This window comes from Neoarius graeffei, chromosome 21 (assembly GCF_027579695.1).
Source record: "Neoarius graeffei isolate fNeoGra1 chromosome 21, fNeoGra1.pri, whole genome shotgun sequence".
Lineage (NCBI taxonomy): Eukaryota > Metazoa > Chordata > Actinopteri > Siluriformes > Ariidae > Neoarius > Neoarius graeffei.
The window spans coordinates 11,628,035-11,653,677 of record NC_083589.1 but is presented as its reverse complement, the minus strand read 5'-3'; the positions used below and the strand labels follow the sequence as shown (position 1 = coordinate 11,653,677).

The following is a 25,643-nucleotide window of genomic DNA, read 5'->3' as shown; positions in this document are numbered from 1 at the left end:
GATCAGTGTCTACATCAAAATGACGACATCCATGCAAGAAGAAGAGCTGCTTTGTTTGTTGTACTTACTGCAGTCACATAAAAAAGAAAAGGCATGGAAAGCAAGATAGTGGTGTTTGCGGCCACTCAATGACAACAAGACCAAAGACAGTGAGTTCAGCACAGTGTGTTTCTTGCTGTATTTGGATTTCAGTAACTACATTTATGTTGCTTGTGCCATTTGTGGAGTGAATTTGTTAATAAACAGTTCTTATTAATAATTTTATTAAAGTTAACATTTTTAAAACAGCACCTGAGATAACAAATACAGTGGGGCAAAAAAGTATTTAGTCAGCCACCAATTGTGCAAGTTCTCCCACTTAAAAAGATGAGAGAGGCCTGTAATTTTCATCATAGGTACACTTCAACTATGAGAGACAGAATGGGGGGAAAGAATCCAGGAAATCACATTGTAGGATTTTTAATGAATCAATTGGTAAATTCCTCGGTAAAATAAGTATTTGGTCAGCTACAAACAAGCAAGATTTCTGGCTCTCACAGACCTGTAACTTCTTTAAGAGGCTCCTCTGTCCTCCACTCGTTACCTGTATTAATGGCACCTGCTTGAACTCGTTATCAGTATAAAAGACACCTGTCCACAACCTCAAACAGTCACACTCCAAACTCCACTATGGCCAAGACCAAAGAGCTGTCAAAGGACACCAGAAACAAAATTGTAGACCTGCACCAGGCTGGGAAGACTGAATCTGCAATAGGTAAGCAGCTTGGTGTGAAGAAATCAACTGAAGAAATCAATTATTAGAAAATGGAAGACATTATCAGTGGTCTTGTATGTCTTCCATTTTCTAATAATTGATTTCTTCAGTTGATTTCTTCACACCAAGCTGCTTACCTATTGCAGATTCAGTCTTCCCAGCCTGGTGCAGGTCTACAATTTTGTTTCTGGTGTCCTTTGACAGCTCTTTGGTCTTGGCCATAGTGGAGTTTGGAGTGTGACTGTTTGAGGTTGTGGACAGGTGTCTTTTATACTGATAACGAGTTCAAGCAGGTGCCATTGAGAGGCTCCTCTGTCCTCCACTCGTTACCTGTATTAATGGCACCTGCTTGAACTCGTTATCAGTATAAAAGACACCTGTCCACAACCTCAAACAGTCACACTCCAAACTCCACTATGGCCAAGACCAAAGAGCTGTCAAAGGACACCAGAAACAAAATTGTAGACCTGCACCAGGCTGGGAAGACTGAATCTGCAATAGGTAAGCAGCTTGGTGTGAAGAAATCAACTGAAGAAATCAATTATTAGAAAATGGAAGACATACAAGACCACTGATAATCTCCCTCGATCTGGGGCTCCACACAAGATCTCACCCCGTGGGGTCAAAATGATCACAAGAACAGTGAGCAAAAATCCCAGAACCACACGGGGGGACCTAGTGAATGACTTGCAGAGAGCTGGGACCAAAGTAACAAAGGCTACCATCAGTAACACACTACGCCGCCAGGGACTCAAATCCTGCAGTGCCAGACGTGTCCCCCTGCTTAAAGGGCAATTTATGCTGACAACCCAGTCCTCGCAGACGGCGTCGCAGATAGTGTCTGCGTAGCCCCCCCACCTTCGCAGACGCTCTGCGCGCACCTCTCAAAAATTGTGACCACCGCAGAAGCCTCGCAGACAGCGTTGCAGACAAGAGGGCTCTGATTGGTCCACTCTACATCCGCTGTACATGCACTTCCGCTTCCCTACTTTCCCGGTTTGGTTTGTTTTCACGGCCGCCATTTTTAAAAACACGAGCGAAGATGGAGCAGCACGAAGAGCGGTTGATCGAAGAAGTACGTACATCTATATGACTCCAGTTCTAGTCATTATAAGTAACCGGAGGATAAACACTCCACTAACCACACCCACCAACTACTCCTAGCGATTTCGCGACTTCGCGCCCCCTTGCGTTGTGGCGGTGAATAACATCGCGCACGCCTATTACTCCCTGCTCAACGATAAATTACAACTGTCTGCGAAAAGCCATCTGCGAAAGCCTTGTCGCAAGAGCATGCAGAGGCCTTAAGCCAGTACATGTCCAAGCCCGTCTGAAGTTTGCTAGAGAGCATTTGGATGATCCAGAAGAGGATTGGGAGAATGTCATATGGTCAGATGAAACCAAAATAGAACTTTTTGGTAAAATCTCAACTTGTCGTGTTTGGAGGAGAAAGAATGCTGAGTTGCATCCAAAGAACACCATACCTACTGTGAAGCATGGGGGTGGAAACATCATGCTTTGGGGCTGTTTTTCTGCAAAGGGACCAGGACGACTGATCCGTGTAAAGGAAAGAATGAATGGGGCCATGTATCATGAGATTTTGAATGAAAACCTCCTTCCATCAGCAAGGGTATTGAAGATGAAACGTGGCTGGGTCTTTCAGCATGACAATGATCCCAAACACACCGCCCGGGCAACGAAGGAGTGGCTTCGTAAGAAGCATTTCAAGGTCCTGGAGTGGCCTAGCCAGTCTCCAGATCTCAACCCCATAGAAAATCTTTGGAAGGAGTTGAAAGTCCATGTTGCCCAGCGACAGCCCCAAAACATCACTGCTCTAGAGGAGATCTGCATGGAGGAATGGGCCAAAATACCAGCAACAGTGTGTGAAAACCTTGTGAAGACTTACAGAAAACATTTGACCTCTGTCATTACCATCAAAGGGTATATAACAAAGTATTGAGATGAACTTTTGTTATTGACCAAATACTTATTTTCCACCATAATTTGCAAATAAATTCTTTAAAAATCAGACAATGTGATTTTCTAGATTTTTTTTTTCATTTTGTCTCTCATAGTTGAGGTATACCTATGATGAAAATTACAGGCCTCTCTCATCTTTTTAAGTGGGAGAACTTGCACAATTGGTGGCTGACTAAATACTTTTTTGCCCCACTGTATGTTAATGTATGTAAAATGAATAACGAATAACAAATATTAAAAACAACATTTAAAAAATTCCATCCACACAGATTGTCTTTATACCATTTTAAAGATGAATTGTCCAGATGCAGGGAGTGACGGACCTGTTCACACAGCCTCTCTTCAAATTCAGCATCTGTTTTGGTTTTCCAGTGGTGCCCTGGTCACAAAAAATTTGAAGGTACACACACGTCCACACAGAGCCTCAAGTACACCCCCTGATGATGAAGTTTACTTCACGTGGACCCTAGCAGACCCTTGCGTATTTGCAGATGCAGAAAGTACAACGCTGGCTTCAAGATCACCAGGAGGATGGTACCAATTAGAAACCATAAGGATGGCTGTGTAAGTTCATCCTTGGATAGCCTTTGGACTGTAATTACTCAGAGCAGTTTACACTCAAGTCAATCATTGAAAAGTTATTAAGTTCAAGTCAAGTCAGTTTATTTGTACGGCGCTTTAACAACAGACATTGTCGCAAAGCAACTTTACAGAAAAATAAAGACTTTAAACGTATAAGCTCATTTTATCCCTCATACATTTATTTATCCCACAATAAGTTCAACACAATAGACTTGAACTTAAGTATGATGAATTCAGAAATGACTCGAATGCTCAGACTCATATGTTGCTCATAAGCTCCTGGTTACACAATTGCACATTTTGACCATATAGCATACAGTTACAGAAGGGAAATTACTTATAATCACACGATCTGGTGTCATCCAGATGAGGATGGTTCCCTTTTGAGTCTGGTTCCTCTCAAGGTTTGTCCCTCATGTCATCTCAGGAAGTTTTTCCTCACAACCGTCACCTCTGGCTTCTTCATTAGGGACAATTTTATGCATTTGAAATGTATATATTTTTCAGGTCTGGATGGGATCCCAGGCAGGGTGCTCAGGGTCTGTGCTCATCAGCTTGCAGAGGTTTTCATCAAAATCTTTAACCTCTCCCTGGCACACGCTATTGTACCAGCCTGTCTGAAAACCGCCACTATCATCCCAATGCCCAAACAGACCAACATCCGCTCCCTTGATGACTACAGTCGCACTCACATTCATCATATCCAAGTGTCTTGAAAAACTAGTTCTGCAGCATATCAAAACCACCCTCGCCCCTACTTTAGATCAGCACCAGTATGCATACAGGCCAAATAGATCCACAGAGGACGCCATAAACACAGCTCTCCACACCGCATTGACCCACCTGGACCAGAAGGGGACTGATGTAAAAATGCTTTTTGTTGATTACAGCTCTGCGTTCAGTACTATTGTACCCAACAGACTGGTCAGCAAACTGCTGGACCTGGGCCTTGGCAACAGACTGTGTTTATGGATCAAGGACTTTCTTAACAACCGCCCACAGATGGTGAGACATGGTCCTCATATCTCCCCGAGTCTCACCGTCAGCACCGGAGCACCACAAGGGTGTGTGCTAAGTCCCCTCCTCTCCTCGTTCTACACGCATGACTGCGTTCCTGTTTACCCCACAAATACAATTATAAAATTTGCTGACGACACAACAGTAGTGGGACAGCTTATAGAGACGAGGTCTGCAAGCTGACTGAATGGTGTGTAGATAACAACCTGTCACTAATCATTAAAAAGATAAAGAAGCTTCTTATAGACTTCAGACGGCATCAGGAGGACCCCCTGTTACTGGAAATAAGGGAGAGGTGGTGGGTTTTGGGTTCTAGCCGAGCAGCCGACAAGGACCAAGGAGGTTCTGGGTTCGAGCACAGCGGCCGACAAGGGCCTTTCTGTGTGGAGTTTGCATGTTCTCCCCGTGTCTGTGAGTTTCCTCCGGGTGCTCCGGTTTCCCCCATAGTCCAAAGACATGCAGGTTAGGCTAATTGGTGGCTCTAAATTGACCATAGGTGTGAATGTGAGTGTGAAGGGTTGTTTATCTCAGTGTGTCAGCCCTGCAATGACCTGGCGACTTGTCCAGGGTGTACCCCGCCTCTTGCCCATAGTCAGCTGGGATAGGCTCCAGCTTGCCTGCGACCCTGTACAGCAGGGGTCTTCAATCCTATCCGCAAAGGGCCGGTGTAGCTGCAGGCTTTCATTACAGCCAAATTGGAAGCTCACTTGATTGTTGATTGGAGACGAGGGTGAAATGATTAAACAAGTGAAATCAGGTGTAGCTCCTGCTTGGTTGGAATGAAAGCCTGCAGCCACACTGGCCCTTTGTGGATAGGATTGAAGACCCCTGCTGTACAGGATAAGCAGTTATAGATAATGGATGGATGGATGGATGGATGGATGGTTAACTCCACTGCTCTAGTCTTAAAAGGCTCAACAGAGACTCTACTTCCTAAGGACTCTGAGGAAGACCAACCTCTCTGCAAAGCTGCTGGAGTCATTCTACCACTGCTTGGTCGAGAGCATACTGACATACTACTGCATTGGATGGAAACTGTTCAGCAGCAGACAGAGTAGCTCTTCGGAGGGTTATTAATATGGCACAAAAAAAATCATCTGACTCCCCCTGGAGAACAGCTACAGATCTCGCTACCTCAGCAGAGCCTGCAACATCATTAAGGACAATACACATCCCTTTCATCACCTGTTCTTACTACTGCCACCTGGAAGACACTACAGAGCCTTAAAGGCCCACACTTTCAGACTCAGGAACAGCTTCTACTCAATAGCTATCAGTGAACTGAACTCACACCCCTCCATTGCCACCACAACAATTTTACCTCAAGTGCAGTCAGAATACACTAATGTGCAATAACTGCATAAGTCACTTTAAATTACTTTATACACTTTAAATTATTTTACATTGTATTTTTATAGGGATTACTCATTCAGCTTGTAACTTCTTTTTATGTGTTTGCATGTGAGTGAGGTGGCATGATGGTGTAGTGGTTAGCATTGTTGCCTCACATCAAGAAGGTCTGGGTTTGAACCCAGTGGCTGACGAGGGCCTTTCTGTGTAGAGTTTGCATGTTGTCTGCGTGGGTTTCCTCCCACAGTCCAAAGATATGCAGGTTAGGTTAATTGGTGGCTCTAAGTTAACCATGAATGGTTGTTTGCTTCTCTATGTGTGTGTCAGCCCTGCGATGAGCTGGCAACTTGTCCAGGGTGTTACCCTGCCTCTCGCCCATGGTCAGCTGGGATAGACTCCAGCTTGCGACCCTGCATGGGATAAGTGATTACAGATAAAACAAGCATGTGATTGAATGGACTGATGAGTAGAGTGAATGGGATACAATTTTCCTTTAAAGTGCATATCACGGGTAAATTCAGGAGCAAGATCAATGTAATTCTCCTATTTTATATTAAACTTTGGTCAAATATCTGTAACATTCTGCATTCTCTGCAATTTTTTCACCTTGCGTAATACCAGAAAAATTCAGTTGAAATCAAGCCATTTGAGGCGAATTGGTCCGCCTCTGAAAAAACTTTGCATTTGAATTTCCCAGCAAACACTGATTTTCGTGACGTCACGTGCGGGACGCCTCCCTCTGAATCCTACGTCAGCACTGGTTTGTTTATGAGAAAACGACCTGGTGGTTTTCTGCAAATTTCTTCAACGTTATCGCGTAATTATTAAAATGGTTAACAGATGTATCGTAGGAGGGTGTAGCAACACCAATCTTGATGGGATTAGTACTCATCGTTTTCCAAAAGACCGGACAATGAGAGGGAAATGGGAGCGCTTGGTCTACACAGGCTGTGCACTGAAACCGTGCAAAGCTCGCGCAGCCTGCTGGCGCTTCCACAGATAACGCCACAAATCTGGCTCCAGACTCCCTTGGGATTTTTCCAGACGCGTTTTGTTATTTTATTTTTTTCTGCTGTAGACAGACAGCTTTGTGCAAAATTACCCTTCTGGATGAGTGTGTAAAGGGACATACTTTCATATAAAAAAACCACAAAATTGGTCCAGAATATGCACTTTAAGAGAGACAGCAAATTTTGTTGTATGTTAACATGCAATGACATTAAAGGGCAGTGTGATTTCTGTAAAGGTGCTTTATGAGAATGTCCACTGTTAAAATCACTATACAAAAAAATATATATATCTCATCTCATCTCATTATCTCTAGCTGCCTTATCCTGTTCTACAGGGTCACAGGCAAGCTGGAGCCTATCTCAGCTGACTACGGGCGAAAGGCGGGGTACACCCTGGACAAGGCACCGGGTCATCACAGGGCTGAAATATATATATATATATATATATATATATATATATATATATATATATATATATACACACAACCCCGATTCCAAAAAAGTTGGGACAAAGTACAAATTGTAAATAAAAACGGAATGCAATAATTTACAAATCTCAAAAACTGATATTGTATTCACAATAAAACATAGACAACATATCAAATGTCGAAAGTGAGACATTTTGAAATTTCATGCCAAATATTGGCTCATTTGAAATTTCATGACAGCAACACATCTCAAAAAAGTTGGGACAGGGGCAATAAGAGGCTGGAAAAGTTAAAGGTACAAAAAAGGAACAGCTGGAGGACCAAATTGCAACTCATTAGGTCAATTGGCAATAGGTCAATAACATGACTGGGTATAAAAAGAGCATCTTGGCGTGGCAGCGGCTCTCAGAAGTAAAGATGGAAAGAGGATCACCAATCCCCCTAATTCTGCGCCGACAAATAGTGGAGCAATATCAGAAAGGAGTTCGACAGTGTAAAATTGTAAAGAGTTTGAACATATCATCATCTACAGTGCATAATATCATCAAAAGATTCAGAGAATCTGGAAGAATCTCTGTGCGTAAGGGTCAAGGCCGGAAAACCATACCTGGTGCCCGTGATCTTCGGGCCCTCAGACGGCACTGCATTACATACAGGCATGCTTCTGGATTAGAAATCACAAAATGGGCTCAGGAATATTTCCAGAGAACATTATCTGTGAACACAATTCACCGTGCCATCCGCCGTTGCCAGCTAAAACTCTATAGTTCAAAGAAGAAGCCGTATCTAAACGTGATCCAGAAGCGCAGACGTCTTCTCTGGGCCAAGGCTCATTTAAAATGGACTGTGGCAAAGTGGAAAACTGTTCTGTGGTCAGACGAATCAAAATTTGAAGTTCTTTATGGACATCAGGGACGCCGTGTCATTCGGACGACCCAAGTTGTTATCAGCACTCAGTTCAGAAGCCTGCATCTCTCATGGTATGGGGTTGCATTAGTGCATGTGGCATGGGCAGCTTACACATCTGGAAAAACACCATCAATGCTGAAAGGTATATCCAGGTTCTAGAGCAACATATGCTCCCATCCAGACGACGTCTCTTTCAGGGAAGACCTTGCATTTTCCAACATGACAATGCCAAACCACATACTGCATCAATTACAGCATCATGGCTGCATAGAAGAAGGGTCCGGGTACTGAACTGGCCAGCCTGCAGTCCAGATCTTTCACCCATAGAAAACATCATAAAACGGAAGATTTGACAAAAAAGACCTAAGACAGTTGAGCAACTAGAATCCTACATGGGTTAACATTCCTCTCCCTAAACTTGAGCAACTTGTCTCCTCAGTCCCCAGACGTTTACAGACTGTTGTAAAGAGAAAAGGGGATGTCTCACAGTGGCATCACCTAATTTTTCTCTTTAAATGATACATTTTCTCAGTTTAAACATTTGATATGTCATCTATGTTCTATTCTGAATAAAATATGGAATTCTGAAACGTCCACATCATTGCATTCTGTTTTTATGTACAATTTGTACTTTTTTTTATGTACAAATTGTCCCAACTTTTTTGGAACCCTCAACGCTTATGACCGCACGTTTTGACTTCAATGGCCTTCCATAACGCATAACATTCGTTAACTAGTGACGTTTGGGCAGTTAGTGATCGCTCCTAGTGCAAACATTTCAATATCGCAATTTATTTTTTGCACCGGTTTAAATGCTGTCTGTCATCTGCAGAAGTGTTAATACAAGGAACTGGATTTGGAACGCAGTTATTTTCTTGTATCAAGATGCACAATTCACGCGCACAACCTTTTCCCGAAAAAGAAGCGCACTCTTTTTCCGTCGCTTAAATATGACGTCATAATAGGCGCGGGGGGAGGAGGGGGGATGTTACAAGATAGTACACAACAAAGCAGAACGGGAGGACGGGCCAGAGCTAGCCGAGCTGAAGCAGCCAGGAGGAAGCTCGTTTACAGGCGGCCGCTTTTTAATGTAAATGTTGAATAATATAAAGTTTGGATAGAGGCCAAGCGATCGACAATCCGATTGAGAAGACACTGTCATTCCACTCAGAGCTGTAAACATGTCGTCTCCGAGTCCGGGTAAAAGGAGAATGGATACCGACGTGGTGAAACTGTATCCTTCACAATATTGACAAAAAAACACGCATATAACTGCGTGCAGTAGGTTTTCTTAGTGCTAACAGCTGTATAAAAAGAAAGACCACTTGAGTTTGTACAGTAAAAACCTCTTAAAGTCGTGCCTGCTTATTTATTTTTCATATAAACAAACCAGCCAGAGCCGGCCGTGTGAACAGGAGCTCGCCTGGAGCCGGACTCCAGCACCCCGAGCTCCGGCTGTGAACCCGCCGAGCAGCCCGGGCTCTCCGAGCGGTTATTTTTAGCTTCTGCTCCGTAGCAGGATGTTAATATTCCTTCCAGCTCGACTCTGTGTCGGACAGAAAGCTGCTGGTGTTTGTTTTCCGACATGTTTCAGAGGTTTTGTTTGTCTGCTCTTTAGCCAGCTAGTTCCGTACTTGGTGTGTGTTCGCTTCCTGCACAGAACCTGAGCAGAACCTCGACACTGACACTTCACAGATGGTGATTGTGTGCTTATCTGCGGCTGAAGAAAGAAAAACAACCAAACAACAACAACCCTAAGCCGCGTCTTGCTAGTGAAGCTAGTTGAGTTAGCATGCTAGCCGAGCGGATGCTAGCTGAGGCCTGTGTGTCGGAGCTGTGACCGGAGCCCACAGTGAGCGGAGCTCGGTGAGTGCTGCAGGGTTCAAAGCGCTGTGTTTTGGGGGAAATGCGTCAGAATGACTTCTCACTAGTTTAGTGTAGAAACTTCAGCTGTCGTGTTCGAGTCTTAGTCCTGCGGCTTATTTACCAGTTTAGAGGATTTAATCTGTTACATGTGTTGATGGATTTTTTTTTTTTTGAGATAAAATGCAAGGAAAAGTTTTTTTTTTCTTTAATGATATCCGAAACTTTTTTTATTTATATAAAATAATGCAAAGCCGTGGAGATGTTTCTTCCCCCCGGGTGTCGGACAGATTCCCAGCCTGTTAAAGCGCTCAGTGAGCAGCAGCGGCTCGGCGGTGTTGATGGCGGTCGGACTGAGCCTGTGTGTTCCTGTGAGGCGCAGGCAAGCGCGCCGCTGATTGGACGCTCTGTTACTATCCGGAAACTGAAGGAGGCGGGGCTTAGAGCAGAGTGGGGTGTAGATCAGAACCTGGGGTGGGTGGGGGCGGGGTGTGTGTGTGATGTCACGTCACATTTCACTCCAGCAAAGAAAAAACTTTGAGTAGCTCGACTTGTACCTCTTTTCCACCAAATCAGTGCCGGTGCTGGTTCACAACTCGTTCAACTTGCGAGCCAGCTGAGAACCAGTTTGCTTTTCCATAGCTCGCGGTGCTAAGGGAAGCCACGTCATTACGTCGCTACGTTTGCATAAACCTTGGCGCAAATATCAAAGCAAAAACAACACGGAAGAAGCAGCAACAACAATAATAATAATACAGGGATGTGATTTTTCCGCGAATTCGCGGAATTCCGCTTTTTTCAACTCAAAATTTGAAAAAAAAAAATTTTTCCCGATTTTTCGCTCAAAAATCCGCATTCGTATCCTATTCGTTCCGACTTTGAGATGAAACGAGGTACGTGATTGGCCCATCGCTCTGTAACAACCAATGAACACGCTTGTTAGATAGCTGTACGTAAGCTCGCTTCAAACAAAGAGTTGAAAGATGGCAGCCTCCGTGATCGAGCGTAAAGATGCAAATCGAGTTAAAGAAATCGACAGGATAGTGAAAAACAAGTTCCGCTGGGAATGGTTGGAGAAAGAGGTTGCCACAGACGTTGGACATAAGACGTTCTTTGGGGAGAGGGTAGAGGTCTCTGGCTGTCAAGTTTGGGGCAGCTGGGACCTCCCCTGCCCGAATTACGAGCATGCAAAGTCGGGCTGGAGCCCAGGATAGAAACGAAACCTAAGCGGAGTGCCGCAGCTCGCCTCGGGGTGAATTGCGTCCCGAGGCGCGGGTCTAGCGCGCCCTGCCCGCGCTGGTTCTTTGGGGGGAGGGCAGAAGACTCTGGCTGTCAAGTTTGGGGATGCTGGGACCTCCTCTGCCCGAGCTATGAGCGTGCAAAGTCTGGCTGGAGCCCGGGATAGAAACGAAACCTAAGTGAGTGAACACAGTAGTTTTGAATATCCTTAAGTGAATGAACACTATAGAGTTATGTATATGAAGTTGACATTGCTAGAGTAGAAACTGCAGAAAAAAAGTGACTGATATGCTGGAACTGGACATGGATGCTAGCATCTATTTTTCTTTGCGAGTTCCTGAAGACTTGTGGATGAATTCTTATGTTGCATCATGTTTGTTTGAAAAGGCACATTTAGGTATGTTCAACTTCTACAGTAATTGAAAGTATAAATTTTGTTTTTCCTTATACAATTTTCTATTTATTCTAATGCAGATGATTTAATTTAGAATGACATTTTTAGGTTTCATGTTTTGGCTTTTTGTCAGTTAAGAATCATTGAATTTACTATAGGGGCTCAGAGTTGCATGTTGGCCATTAAATTGGCTTGAATTTGTTAATCATGACAAGTTTTTTTCTTGTGTGTTTTGCTTGCCATTTTAGTACAATTTTTAAGTCAGAAAACCCCAGGAGCTTCGGGGGGCTTCGCCCCCCTTGTCCCCCCACCAGGGCGCTGCCCTGGACCAGCTGGGGGCCTGCGGACCCCAGACCCCTGGCTAAAATTTTCAGATAATTTCACCAGCCCCAAATCACATCCCTGATAATAATGGATGACTTCGCGTTTGTACCGCTGCTGCTTCTCGTCGCTTAAAAATGGCGACCTTTCGCGGTCTTGTTATTGTTGTTGGTCTTAACAACTCCGCCCCCTGCTGACGTAAGCAGTTCTTTCCTCTGGCCCAGCAGAGAGTTGGTGCTAGCCTGGAACCTTTTTTTCTGGCCCCAGAGCCAGTTCTTTGTCAGTGGAAACAGAAAGCCCGGTTCCAAACTAAGCACTGGCCCCGAACCAGCCCTGGACCTGCTTTGGTGGAAAAGGGGCATCTGCCAGTTATACCCTGTCCACACTAGGGATTTTGTACTGATACGATACTACTTTCGTACCGCAACACCTTTCCACACTAGCAACTATACCAGTACTGTAGCGCTTCGCTGTTGCTGTGTTCACACTTATACCGGTATGAAAGTGGTATAACTGTATCGATACAAAGTATACCGGTACAGTTTAGTGCATCTGTCCACACTAGTGAGAAATGTTTGCGGTTTTCTTTCACGGTAGCTGAAATGCGCGTGCGCGAAATGTTTCCGTGGTTACCGAGTAACTTCCTTCCGAGAATATGGCGGATGAAACAACGTGTGTGCGCTTTTTGTTGTCAATGTACAGTCTGTATTTCTGGTGGTCATTTATTCAGTCGAATTGTATAAAACGCGCGAGGCAGTTGAGAAAGAAACAAAGAAAACGAATCTCCATTCTTCACTATTTTATTCAGCGAAGACATCGATTGAGGTGTGACACTGCGCATGCGCGTTATATTTGTATCGATACAGGACCGCTTCATCTGTCCACACTACAGCGAAGCGCTACAGTACCGATACGAAACCCATACATTTGTGGGTTTCGTTAGTCTGGTTAACACCAGACCATATCACAAGTGAAATATGGTCTGGAATCCGCCTATTGAATTTCTCGTAGGGGAGGTGTGGTTTACGATTGTCAACGGCCGTTTATTGGACGTTGCGAATGTCTATCATTTGGCGTATACGTAGCCCATGGCCAATCATGGCAGTTGTACCCGGTGACGTAGTTAGAGCGACGAAGAAGAGAAGGAAAGAGAAAGAGAAGGCAAAACAAAAATAGGAAAACAATGGCACCAAACGATTACTGCCGTTTGTGCAAGACAAATATGAGAGAAGCTGATCGAAAGTTTGGCTCGTATTGCTCGCCGCCATGTTAAATGTGATCCGTAAACAGTCCCAAATAAACTACAAGCTTCCGTTTGTCGAGTAGTACGCGTCACCGTCTTTCCACCCCTCCCCACTCTCTGATTGGCTCCCTAACTCAGGTGAGCCTTTAGACCGTAGTTTCCATTAGGGATGTCCCGATCAGGTTTTTTTGCCCTCCGATCCGATACCGATCATTTGATTTTGAGTATCTGCCGATACCGAGTCCCGATCCGATACTTCTTATAATCCATAAAAAATAATAAAGACGAGGAAAGAAATGGATCCAGGATGTTCCTCATTTTTTATTTAACACCTTATTTTAACATCCAACAACTCCATTAGCAAACAGAGCACTTACGTGAGGCAGTTTGAACAATAAATAACAAATTAAAAAAAAAAACCTTAAAATACCTGGCAGGAATGTAAACAAATAAAAAAAATAAAGTGCCACAGTGCCGGTAATTTGCTTTTAAGAACGCATCTCACAGTGGTGTACAGTAATTTCAATTAAGGAAATGAACGTTTTTCTTGATGAAAACAAGCATTTCTACCCTTTCAGGTTTGAGCCCGTTTCTTTTGTCATCCAACGAAAAAAAAAAAGATCTCATGCTTTGCTTTCCGCTTCGAACTGCTTCCGTGTTCAACTTTGCCAGCAACAGGCAGCCAATAACCAATAGCGTCTCCGCTACAAAGTGATGTCATGCCACATGCGTTGATGTTGCTGTGTTGAGACAAGAGGTCTGGTCTCACTCTGTGCCAACGCATAGCTATTGATGTGTTAAAAATGAGAATATATTATATAGATATATATCCGATCCCTGATCGGGAGGCAATGCCCGATTCCGATCGAGTCTGAAACCATGTGATCGGGCCCGATTTCCGATCGCGTGATCGGATCGGGACATCCCTAGTTTCCATGCTGTCTTTTCAGATCGGAACGATTGTGCAAAGCAGCATGGGATTTCCCAGGCTAGGGTTTCGTACCGGCACAGTTATACCGTGACAGTACCGGTATAGTTGCTAGTGTGGACAGGTGTTGCGGTACGAAAGTAGTATCGTATCGGTACAAAATCCCTAGTGTGAACAGGGTATAAATGTATGGGTTTTGTATCGGTACTGTAGCGCTTCGCTGTAGTGTGGACAGATGAAGCGGTTCTGTATCGATACAAATATAATGCGCATGCGCAATGAACCATTCCTACTTCTTCCGGGTTATTCATACAATACAATACGCCCGTGCTTTCCAGCTGTAAATAAAACGTCAAAATGGCTCAAAACGACCGTGGAGCTACATGGAGCAAAGACGAAGTTATGTGTTTGTTGGAGCTTTGGGGAGACGAGCGATGCCAGGAACAGTTGAGGGGTACACGTTGAAGTATCGACGTGTACAGACAACTGCCGCGTGATCGCCGCCACTTCATGGGCGAAGATGCGGCCAGTCGCACTCCGGAGCAGTGCCGACAGACTGTACATTGACAACAAAAAGCGCACACGTTGTTTCAACCGCCATATTCTCGGAAGGAAGTTACTCGGTAACCACGGAAACATTTCGTGTATGCACATTTCAACTACCGTGAAAGAAAACCGCAAACATTTCTCGCTAGTGTGGACAGATGCACTAAACTGTACCGGTATACTTTATATCGATACAGTTATACCACTATCGTACCGATATAAGTGAACACAGCTTAACAGGAGTTGGTGCGCACTAAACAGTCCATTCGAACCAAAAGCTCTTGGTTCGGTTAGTTTTCGTTACTGTGAAAGCATCGATCGCACCAAAAAGGGGTGGTCTCGGTCCGCTTGATTCCGCACCAAATGTCAACTTCTGGTGCGCTCCCTCTGGTGAGAACGCGAACCTGGACCAACTCGGGTCTAAACAAACTATTCGAATATAACTATCAGTGTTCTCCACTACCTGAAGTTATAGCTCGGCGGTAGTATTGAGCAGCCGTCGCCAGGGGGTTCGCGAGGTGGGTGTCCCCCCTCGCACCAGAAAATTTTGAAATAAGAAACCCCTCAGATGCCATTTCCTGGCATCTAAGTTGCATGTTATTTATTTCGCAAGTAGCTGCTTTTGTGCAAAATTTTCTGACACCGGGAGCCGACTTTACGTTTATTTTGTCACTCCGTTACTGAAATGTTTATTGAATAGAATTCTACACAAAATTACCTGATGTGCAGTATGTCTTTTTTCTTTCCACCGTACTCCTCTCGGAGGTCTGAGGCAATCGGAGCCACTTAACTGACACGCACTCCTGTCGCCGCACTACACACGCGTAGTGACAAGTGAGCGAGCAAGCGTTAAGAGCCTCTGTTGAACCTATTGTAAAGTAAAGTGCATCAACGATCTGTGATCAGAGAATTACTTTGGGGTTTGTATTGGCGTGTTTTTTTTACTTTGAAGTAAACTTTTTTTTTTTGACTGGGCGGCCGAAAATTAAGGCTCGGTGGCGCATTTATGAGTCAGCAGTAATAGCTCTTCTAGCCGTTATGACTCGGCGGGCCATACGATAGTGGAGAACACTGAACTATAAAGATAATGTGAGCATCGACACAATGTGATCATTATAACGTCCTGTAAACAGCGGCATCAGGCACACACACGTGCTCCAGCTCTGTCAGTATTCTGTCAGTGGGAAATTCAGATCGCCCTGTATTAACCTACAGCATAACAGATTCTACAGTAAAAGCCGGCTGGCTTGTCAGGCTAACAGACTATTGAGGTATTTCACCTGACGTCACAGGGTCACGTGACGCCCCGGTGTCCGCCATTTTGGACGGCAAGCTAGCTAATGTCAACAACAGTAGCTGGTATGTTACTGTAGCAATGTTTACGTTCAGTCATTTGGATGACTGTTAAAACCTTTCAGTCTCAAGTTTTTCCTTTACTGGATTTACTAGTTTACTGAGCCAGTCGGCCCCGGAGCGCCAGCTAGCCGGCCCCAGAGTGCTAGCTAGCCGGCCAGCCGGCCCCGGAGCGCGCTCAGTAAACTAGTAAATACAGTAAAGGAAAAATTTATAACGGGCCATGTCTCAACAGACTAAGAAGTTATTTCAATGACATTTAATAACATTTTGTTTATCCTGAGGACCGAAAGTAAATGAAAATGTGAACAAACCTTAGCTGTCAGTGAACAATCCTGGTGGAAGCAGGTAAACGTCGTTCTCTAAGCCTGCTAACCTCAATTTTTGCAAATACCTCTCCCTCTGCTCGCCCTGTAAATGCCCTACGTCGCTGGATAGTGAAGGTGTTTTCTGCATCTCGCTCCTTTTTCTTTTATGTTTTTCGTTTGTCGCCTTCCTCGCATTCAAACTGATTCAAGCCGTGACGTCCAAAATGGCAGCATCACATGACTTGGTCACGTGAGTGAAATACCTCAATAGCCTACCTTGTGGGTCTTTCATCAGCAGGACAGCATTGGTGAAGATAGCGTGTCTCCTCTGCCTGAAATGACGTGCTATACGCCTTCGGCGAATCCAGTATATCCGAAGATTGTTCTCCAGCTGCAGCCGCGACTCATTCCAGAACTGGATATTTTGCCAGAAATGTGTAATGTTGACGATATAAAAAGCAAGGACCAGCGCAAGAAACAGCGTCGCTCCATTGTGAAAGTTCAAATTGGCGCTTATTTCCACCGGAAGCTGACGAAACGTCATTCAGACCAATTTGGTTCGTTTGCATGTGTGAACGCGGACCATACGCAGTCTGTATGCTGCATTGTAACAATTTTACTGCCTGGTGCGGACCAAATAATCGAACTAGCGGTGTGAAAGCGCCCTAAAACTAGCAACACCTGCGACCTTCCGTCGTTCCTCAACACTCGGACGCACAACCAGTCTCGGCGTCTTTACCTGCAGGCTCCAGGTGACTCCCCAGTTTCAGCAGGATGTGGATCAGAATGGTACCTCTGGTTTTATTTAGCGACCCGCAACTAAATCAACCGAACGGACTCTGAAGTTCTTTGGGAGCTGCTGTCTGTCCAGACGTGGTGTTAACATCTGCCTCGGGTAATCTGCCCACACGAGCGCAGTAGAGACGGATTTTCCTCCCATGTGTCTCAGGCGGGTCTCCAGTGACCTCTCGTGATCTCATTTGGTCGGTTTGTGACTGACCCGGAGTCTTCAAAACCAGCTGCAATGTTAACAGTTGGCTGCCATCTCTCGGGTCATCAGATCAGCCGATATTAAAGGTCCCATGGCATGAAATTTTCACTTTCTGAGGTTTTTTAACGTTAAAATGAGTTCCTCTGACCTTCTTAAGTCACCCCAGTGGCTAGAAATGTCATAATGTGTAAACCAAACTATGCCCACTGTTTGTCAACATTTGAGAATGGCGCGTCAAAATGGCGCGTTGATAGGCTCTTCCCTTTACTACGTCAGCAAGGGAGATGATCCCCACGCCCCCCCCCCTGGATTCCCACCCACTGTATGGATTGCCCACCCAGCTCAAAAGTTGCCACCATAGATACGTCACTTCAATTTTGTAGTGAGGAGACCATAGAGGACACAACAACATGGCATCACCTAAGCGAGCGAAACATGGAAATTGTGCTGTACATGGATGTGACAACACAGAAAGGAGTCTGTTTTTACTGCCGACAGGAGAGCCCCTGAAGACGCAGTGGCTTAATTTTATTTACTCCAATAATACGCCGTCGAGTCTACCTAAGATGGTGTATGTTTGTCGGAAGCATTTTCCTGATGAATGTTTCCACAACTTGGGACAGTACAGGGCAGGTTTTGCATATCAACTGTCACTGAAGCCTGGGTCCGTACCAAGCATCCCTGCCGCATCAGCCACAAACACCGAACAAGTAAGTGTATAACTGTTGAGTCGTTTTGCCGTGTTTTAAAATCGGTGCCACGTTAGCCTTGCAATGGCTACATTAGCTGTGCAGCTAACCGCTTCCTGCAGTTAGCCAGGTACTCTGCGCTACAAAACTAAAGAGCATGCAGCATGCTCTGTTAAACTGAGTTTAGTCTGGAAATTGACTAACTTATGAGCTTACGTTTGACTATTGCTCCGCAATGCATGTCTTCTGTTGGATAAGCGATATGTTGCTGTAGTTGCTGCTTCTATCCTCTTTGGTTATGGAGTGCGTGTTCAAGCCTAGGGTATTATACGTTCGTAAACTACCACTCCGAACACACTCTCTCTCTGTTCTCTGTCACGTTGAGTTTACGAAAGGAGTCCGAGGGAGAACGGGGTTTTGTCTTAGCAGCGTGGCTACAGGCGCTGATACATTATATATACATATATATGTATATATATGTATATGCCGAGGGTTCATTTCGAGAAAGGCTGCGGATATAACATCCGGAAACCTCCATGAGCCCGTTTAAAGCATCAACAAACCACCATGCCATGGGTCCTTTAAGAGAAAACCGGAATAAGACGTGCACAAAAGTTTATAAGGGAAAACGGTCCCTCATGAACAGCTTGAATGTATTCAATACAACACTCAACTCTTATTAGGTGTCGGTGTAGATCAGTGTTCCTGAATCGTACAGTAGGGTTTGTGGACGGGGGATTCGGGTTTGTTTGGAGACCATGCATTCAAATTCAGAATCTATATCCCGCTTATCCATTGTAGGAGGAAACCCACGCAGGTATGGGGAGAACATTCAACTCCATACAGACAGGCCCAGTCAGGCAAGAGGTTCGAACCCAGAACCTTGTTGCTGCGAGGTGACAGTGATGACCACTGTGCTCCACAGGTTCTTGATTGGTGCAGTGAGAAAGGCCACGAGTTCAGATCCTGACACTACATGATTGCAGGCATCCATGATGGGCACAGACCAAGGCCTTTATACGGACCTGTGATGCAGCAGTTCGAAAAGGTCCAGAGGTCTCAGGAAGCACCCCTCACTAGTTGGTCGTATTCGTGTGATGGGGAGACCTGGCTGGTGGCTGGGAATCAGCAAGACCAAAAAAAAAAAAGTTTGAACATGGCAAAGAATCCATGTAAAAACTTTGAGTAGCTTGACTCTGTCAGGCTACATCCACATGGCAACGAGATTTAAAAAAATATATATATATTGCGTCCACATGGGCAACGGATCAGTAAAATATCAGGTTCATATGGCAACGCAACGCTTGCTGAAAACGATGCAATACACATGCCACACCTCTACGTGCGCTGTAAGACGGTCCCATCGGAGACACCAGAACAATAGAAGTAGACGCATGCGCATAAACCCCTTCTGTAGCATCAGCCACATAAAGTTTTGTTTATTAATCAGTAGCGTAAAATAGTATCTATTGTCTAAGACATTTATATTTCATATTAAAACGTCTATGTAAATTAATACATAGAAAGCCTGGCCAGGCCCTGAACGTTCTTCTGCCTTCACTTTAAGAGAAATTCAGGGCGAGCATGAGCCTAGGTTCTTCCCTGTCACTGTCACGCGCACACCTTCTCACTCCCTGTCCTATGGATATAGTCCCTTTAAATCACGTGCTCGTTTTTTGAATGGAGACGCGGAAAGAGGAATGAACGGGGGTAGATGGAAGCCGGTACGCCAACATTCTGATATCCTCCAGAATTCTTTAATGGTCCGGAATAAATTGAATGCTACACGTTGATGGATTACTTTGTTCTTCTACGCCCTTTTTGAGGAATGTATTGTCGGACTTAAACCAACATCTGAAGAGGTGAGAGCGCTCCTTTTTTTTTTTTTTTCCTATTTTTGCTGGCGGGATTGTCATGTGGTTGTGACGTCATCGTAAACAAATCCGTTCTGCTCATCCAGACGACTTCGCAACGGCTGCGTTGCCAGATTTTTCCACTCTGGAACCCGTTCTCAAAAGATTTCGTTTTGGGGCACCCAAAACGCCGGTGCCGTGTGGACGCCAGGCCGAAACGCTAAACAATTTTATCAGATTCACCTGAATCCGTTGCCGTCTGGACAGGGCCTCAGTAAAACTGTGACTCTTGCCGCTTTTCCACTACAAACGCGGCTGAGTCGGGCTGAGCCGTGCCGTGCTGAGTCGGGCTGAGCGGGGCTGTTGGAGTTGCATTTCGACTACAACCGCGCTGAACCGTGCTGGCTGGAAGTGGGTGGACACTTTGGGTGGAGTTAGCGAAAGTGGGTGGACGTCAGGTGATGTCGTTAAGCAGCGCAAACAGTGACATCAGTGAGCTTTTAAGCGGTAGTCTCACGACCCGAATAGTAAACAATAAACATGGAGGACATGGAGTCGTTAGTGTTGCTGGTCTTGGTGCTGTGGCTTGTTGTCACCGACAACGCGGACAGATACTGGCAAGAGCGTATAGATGAGGCGAGGCGCATAAGGCTTCAGAAATTCTCGTAATTCTTCTTCTTCCGGGTTTACGGTGTTTACAGATCCCAGCGTGCTCGCGGGGCGTGTGTGGGCATGTGAGGACACTCCTCCTCACCAATCAGTGCACAGGGGAGTGTCTGCTCACGCCCCCAGCCTCACTCGGCTCGCTTTGGCTCGCTTCAGCCGCACTCCAAAACGGTGCGAGTTTTAGGGGCTAAGCAGGGCTGAAGCGAGCTGAGTCGTGCTGTTTTTTGGTAGTCGAAACGCGAGCCGTGTCGGGCTGAAGCGAGCTGAAAAAGGGTAGTGGAAAAGGGCCATCTGATAACACCTGCGACCAAGTGGTCATTTGATGGTGCTAATCAGAGTTCGTTTGTGATCTGATCACCTGAGATGATCACGTCTGAATGGGGCCTTTCTCTTTCTTCACTGCCTGAAGTTTAGAGGTCATTTAGAGGTGAGTGATCCCTCAGCATGGTGCAGTGTGTAATGATTCCCAACAAACAACTGTGTGTGTGTGTTTTGTGTCATGTGACACACAGAAAAGGTTTCTGTTCTACCAGAACATGTTGTGCTCGTTTCCGGGGCTGTGCATCCACCAGGCTCCGTGAGAAAGCATGTCCAGTTTGCGTACATGGGGCAAATTATTACAAAACGTAATCGGGTGACTTCTGCAGATTTTATCAAGCGTTTCAGAGCACTACTGCCCTAAAGGCAGGTTTCCACAGATGTGTTCCACAAACACCTTTTTAGTTCAGAGTAATCTAATTCGTGTTATCTGATAATTTAAATACATAATATTCTGAGACATGTACTGCTGATTTAATGTGTTTTTCCTAAATACGAGTTTACTTTTATTCACACTCGGTAATAAAATGTCTCGTCTGACAGCTGCAAACTAACAGCCGGAGTGTGTATCAGGTTTTTCTTTTCCTGCGTTTTGTTTTCGCATCACAGACGAATATGATCACATTATTATCAGCCCATGACTTTTAGACGAGTCTACAGTCCTGTGGCGTATGCAAATGGAGCAGGAGGCTTGATACTGGCTGCAAGTCTCATTATAACGCTCATTCTTCTAATGCTCCCAGCAGAGCCGGACGATCTGGCCAAGAGATCACGTGACGATCTTTTGAGTTTGAATCACGATCCGTGGTCTGAATCAATTCTCCAGACGGATTTAGTAGAACTCATGTGATCACATGATTAGTTTTGCATACGGTTGCCTGGATACAAAGTCTGTCACTTTAACTGGAGTTTAAAGTCCCAGCTCGGAAATTTCAAAAGAAGTTCCACCTCCGAGATGCCGAGAGCGCAGCACGTTCCAGCTTTATTAGTTGAATAATACCAGCAGACGATGCGTTTTTATGACGGACTTGCTTTCCTGCAGTTAAAATAATGTGTTCATAAAAATAACTTAAAAGTTGCAGGACCTTATTTCACCTTCAAGAATACAAGCCTCTTTAGCTTTTGTATAGAAAAGAAAATGATTTTCGTAAGGTTAATGCTGTGAGGGTTTTTTTTTTTTTGTACACAGTCTTAGAAAAGCAGATCAAAATAAAGTAAAGGCCTGTGTCTGGTCTGCCTTTCTAGCATTTCCAGAGGAGCCTCTCTGACTCGACTTTTAAAAGGAAAAAAACAGCCTCGTTTTCAAAAAAATGATTTGAAATTGGTCCTTTATTGAGTTAGAACGCTAACCAGCAACTGCAGAACGGCTGTACGGTATAATTCACTGGGGAAAACATCTGCGTCAAAGTGAACGATTGTTTTCACCACTGACAAGATTATAATGTTGTTATGGGGCTAGTGGGGCCGTCTAACGCCTGGGAAAGCCGATCTCTCTCTCTCTCTCTCTCTCTCTCTCTCTCTCTCTCTCTCTCTCTCTCTCTCTCTCTCTCTCTGTGTGTGTGTGTGTGTTGACGTGGCTCTGTGCTGCTCTTCAGCCCGTGTGTGGAAAAGCACACAAGTTCTTAGAAAGTCCATAAATTGAAGCAGGTCTGAATTGGCACTAGCCCCTGGTTCGTGTCGGTGAGAGGGCATCAGTGATGCGGGTATGATGAACAGCATGAGCTCTGTGTAGTTAACCAGGTATTACACACTTCTACCACTCAGGCGTTCTTGAATCCGCATGGTCAGGAGTGTGTGGAAGTATACACACTTCCTCACACTCAAACACAACTTGATAAATCCCATTCCATGCATAGGAATGTTTGTGGACTGTTTACACTCGAACCTATACACTACCGTTCAAAAGTTTGGGGTCACCCAGACAATTTTGTGTTTTCTATGGAAAGTCACACTTTTATTTCCCACCATAAGTTGTAAAATGAATAGAAAATATAGTCAAGACATTTTTCCGGCCATTTTGAGCATTTAATCGACCCCACAAATGTGATGCTCCAGAAACTCAATCTGCTCAAAGGAAGGTCAGTTTTATAGCTTCTCTAAAGAGCTCAACTGTTTTCAGCTGTGCTAACATGATTGTACAAGGGTTTTCTAATCATCCATTAGCCTTCTGAGGCAATGAGCAAACACATTGTACCATTAGAACACTGGAGTGATAGTTGCTGGAAATGGGCCTCTATACACCTATGGAGATATTGCACCAAAAACCAGACATTTGCAGCTAGAATAGTCATTTACCACATTAGCAATGTATAGAGTGGATTTCTGATTAGTTTAAAGTGATCTTCATTGAAAAGAACAGTGCTTTTCTTTCAAAAATAAGGACGTTTCAAAGTGACCCCAAACTTTTGAACGGTAGTGTACGTCCGGGTGAACAGTGTTGTAGCGGAGTCACTAAGGCCCTGTCCACACGGCAACGGATTCAGGTGAATCCGATAAAATTGTTTATCGTTTCGGCCTGGCGTCCACACGGCACCGGCGTTTTGGTTTTGGGTGCCCCAAAACGAAATCTTTTGAGAACGGGTTCCAGAGTGGAAAGATCTGGCGACGGCACCGTTGCGAAGTCGTCTGGATGAGTAGAACGGATTTGTTTACGATGACGTCACAGCCACATGCGCTTCACGCCGGGTAGAAGTGTAACGAACTCGATGCGAGTTGTCAACAAATCCTATAACTTGGTTCATGAAACGCACTTATAAAATATTTTCACTGTGAATATTTATTGTGTAATGGTGCAAAGAGAGAAAGAGATTAGCCCTTAGGGCAGAGTCAATCCCGCCAGCAAAAATAGGGAAAAAAAAAAAAAGGAGCGATCTCACCTCTTCAGATGTTGGTTTAAGTCCTACAATACATTCCTCAAAAAGGGCGTAGAAGAACAAATTAATCCATCAACGTGTAGCATTCAATTTATTCCGGACCATTAAGGACACCGCCTTCCGCGTAGAATCATACGTCATCCTCGCCGCCATATTGGATGGGTCAAAGCGGAGAATAAAGATTCATGTGCTGCGTTTAACTGTACCAACAGGTTTACCGTCCAAACGAGATCACATGGGATTACCTTTCACAGGTGAGACTGGAAAAATACTTTTCATTGTATTTGGTCATTATAATGTAATTTTACGAACAGATTTTTCTGACTTTGTGGCTAATATGAAGTCTCGCGCATAATAGTTTATGCGCATGCGTCCTTACTTCTATTGTTCTGGTGTCTCCGAAGGGACCGTCTTACAGCGCCCCTAGAGGTGTGGCATGTGTATTGCATCGTTTTCAGCAAGCGTTGAGTTGCCATATGTACCTGATATTTTACTGATCCGTTGCCCATGTGGACGCGATATTTTTTTAAATAACATCTCGTTGCCGTTGTCGTGTGGATGTAGCCTTAACCTCGAGTCCCCGGTGTTCAAGTCTGAGTCGTTAAAGAAAATTTCAAGTCCGAGAACAAGACTCCAACCGCGCCATTTGACGGTGGCTGTTGCTGCCTTTATGTGAAGGCGTCTCGGCTACTGTCTTGGACTGACGTTACTGCTCGACTGCCCCATTTTCGTTAATAGGCTACAGTAACACTCGCTAGTTCATCGCTCAGCGAGACTCGCTATCAACAGGGCAATGAACATAGCGTGTCACTTCCTTCTCTGGGTGGAGTCTTACCAAGTGACGATTGAAGATCGAGGTCGACTCCTCGATAGTTCTACATAAGGAACATGCGGCATTTTTTTTTTTTTTTCCCCACTGCACGAGAAGTCTGCATAAGCAAAGCGGACAATCCTAGGGGCATTAATGTTAGTTTGTTCCTGAACATGACGTATGAACAGGTGAATGTGCATTCTCTTGCACGAAATTAGTATAAAAGTTAATGTAGATATATTTTATGCCAAATTAGTATGGCACGAGACGAAAAAAATAAAGAAAAAATCCAAGTCTTCGTCTCCAGTTTACGAGTCCGAATGCAATTAACGCACGAGTTCAATCGCAAGTCCTTAAAATTGGGGCACGAGTCTTACTCGAGTACGCCAAGCCTGCCGTTGATACAAAAATCAAATCGTGTCATCTTTCAATACTTCTGACACCAAGATCCTAAATGATCCTCATCACATTATGAATGAGGCCATCCTTAAAAAAAATCCGTTTCCTGTCCACCGGGTGAGCAAAAAAATTTTCGGGAGGGAGGGATTTTTTTTTAAATTTTATATATATATATATATATATATATATATATATATATATATATATATATATATATATGGATGGATAAGAAATCGCAATGCTGTTTGCTTTTTCTTTCAGTACTTTTTTTATTACGAAAGCAGACACATTTAATAAAATGACAGTTAAATTAACTGAAACTTGTACAAAAACTTTAAGTTAGCATTTTAAATGCTGACTGCAACATTTGCAAAACTTTTACAAAGGTACTTAAAATGTCCGACACACGGACTTTTTGTAGTTCTAAATCGACCGTTAGGCCGAGTTCGGATGAAATTACACTATTAAAATGATCACTGAATAATTTGTTTTTCTGAATCTTTACTATTTTGTTGTTCGCTAGAATACCATTTTGCGATTTCACACTTAAGCAAATGTTTGAAAACTCCGGATCTCCTTCCTTCATGGTGGCTGCCATTTTTTTGTGCCGCACGGCGCATGCGCAGAGCTGATTCAGTTCAGAGTGCGCGCGCACTCGGCGGAGGCAGTAGTGTGTCGGAGGGAACAGAAGCAGAGATGACGCTTATTTTGTCTCCGGTAAACCAGTCTTCTCTCGTTCAATTACGTGCTGGCATCAAAAGACACCGTTGGTCGTAAATGAACCCAAACTGAGTGGTTGGAGTGTATTTTCATACACA

General features: G+C 44.5%; 1 protein-coding gene across 1 annotated transcript in view; it reads left to right on the top strand.

Annotated features, from left to right (window-relative positions):
• The first annotated feature begins 9,013 nt into the window (after positions 1 to 9,013).
• ube2h (ubiquitin-conjugating enzyme E2H (UBC8 homolog, yeast)) overlaps positions 9,014 to 25,643 on the top strand; it is a 57,010-nt gene continuing 40,380 nt past the window's right edge. The window contains exon 1 of the mRNA XM_060903872.1: positions 9,014 to 9,264. Coding sequence (XP_060759855.1) covers positions 9,212 to 9,264 — 53 coding nt within the window. The 5' untranslated portion in view covers positions 9,014 to 9,211. The remainder of the gene's footprint in view (positions 9,265 to 25,643) is intronic.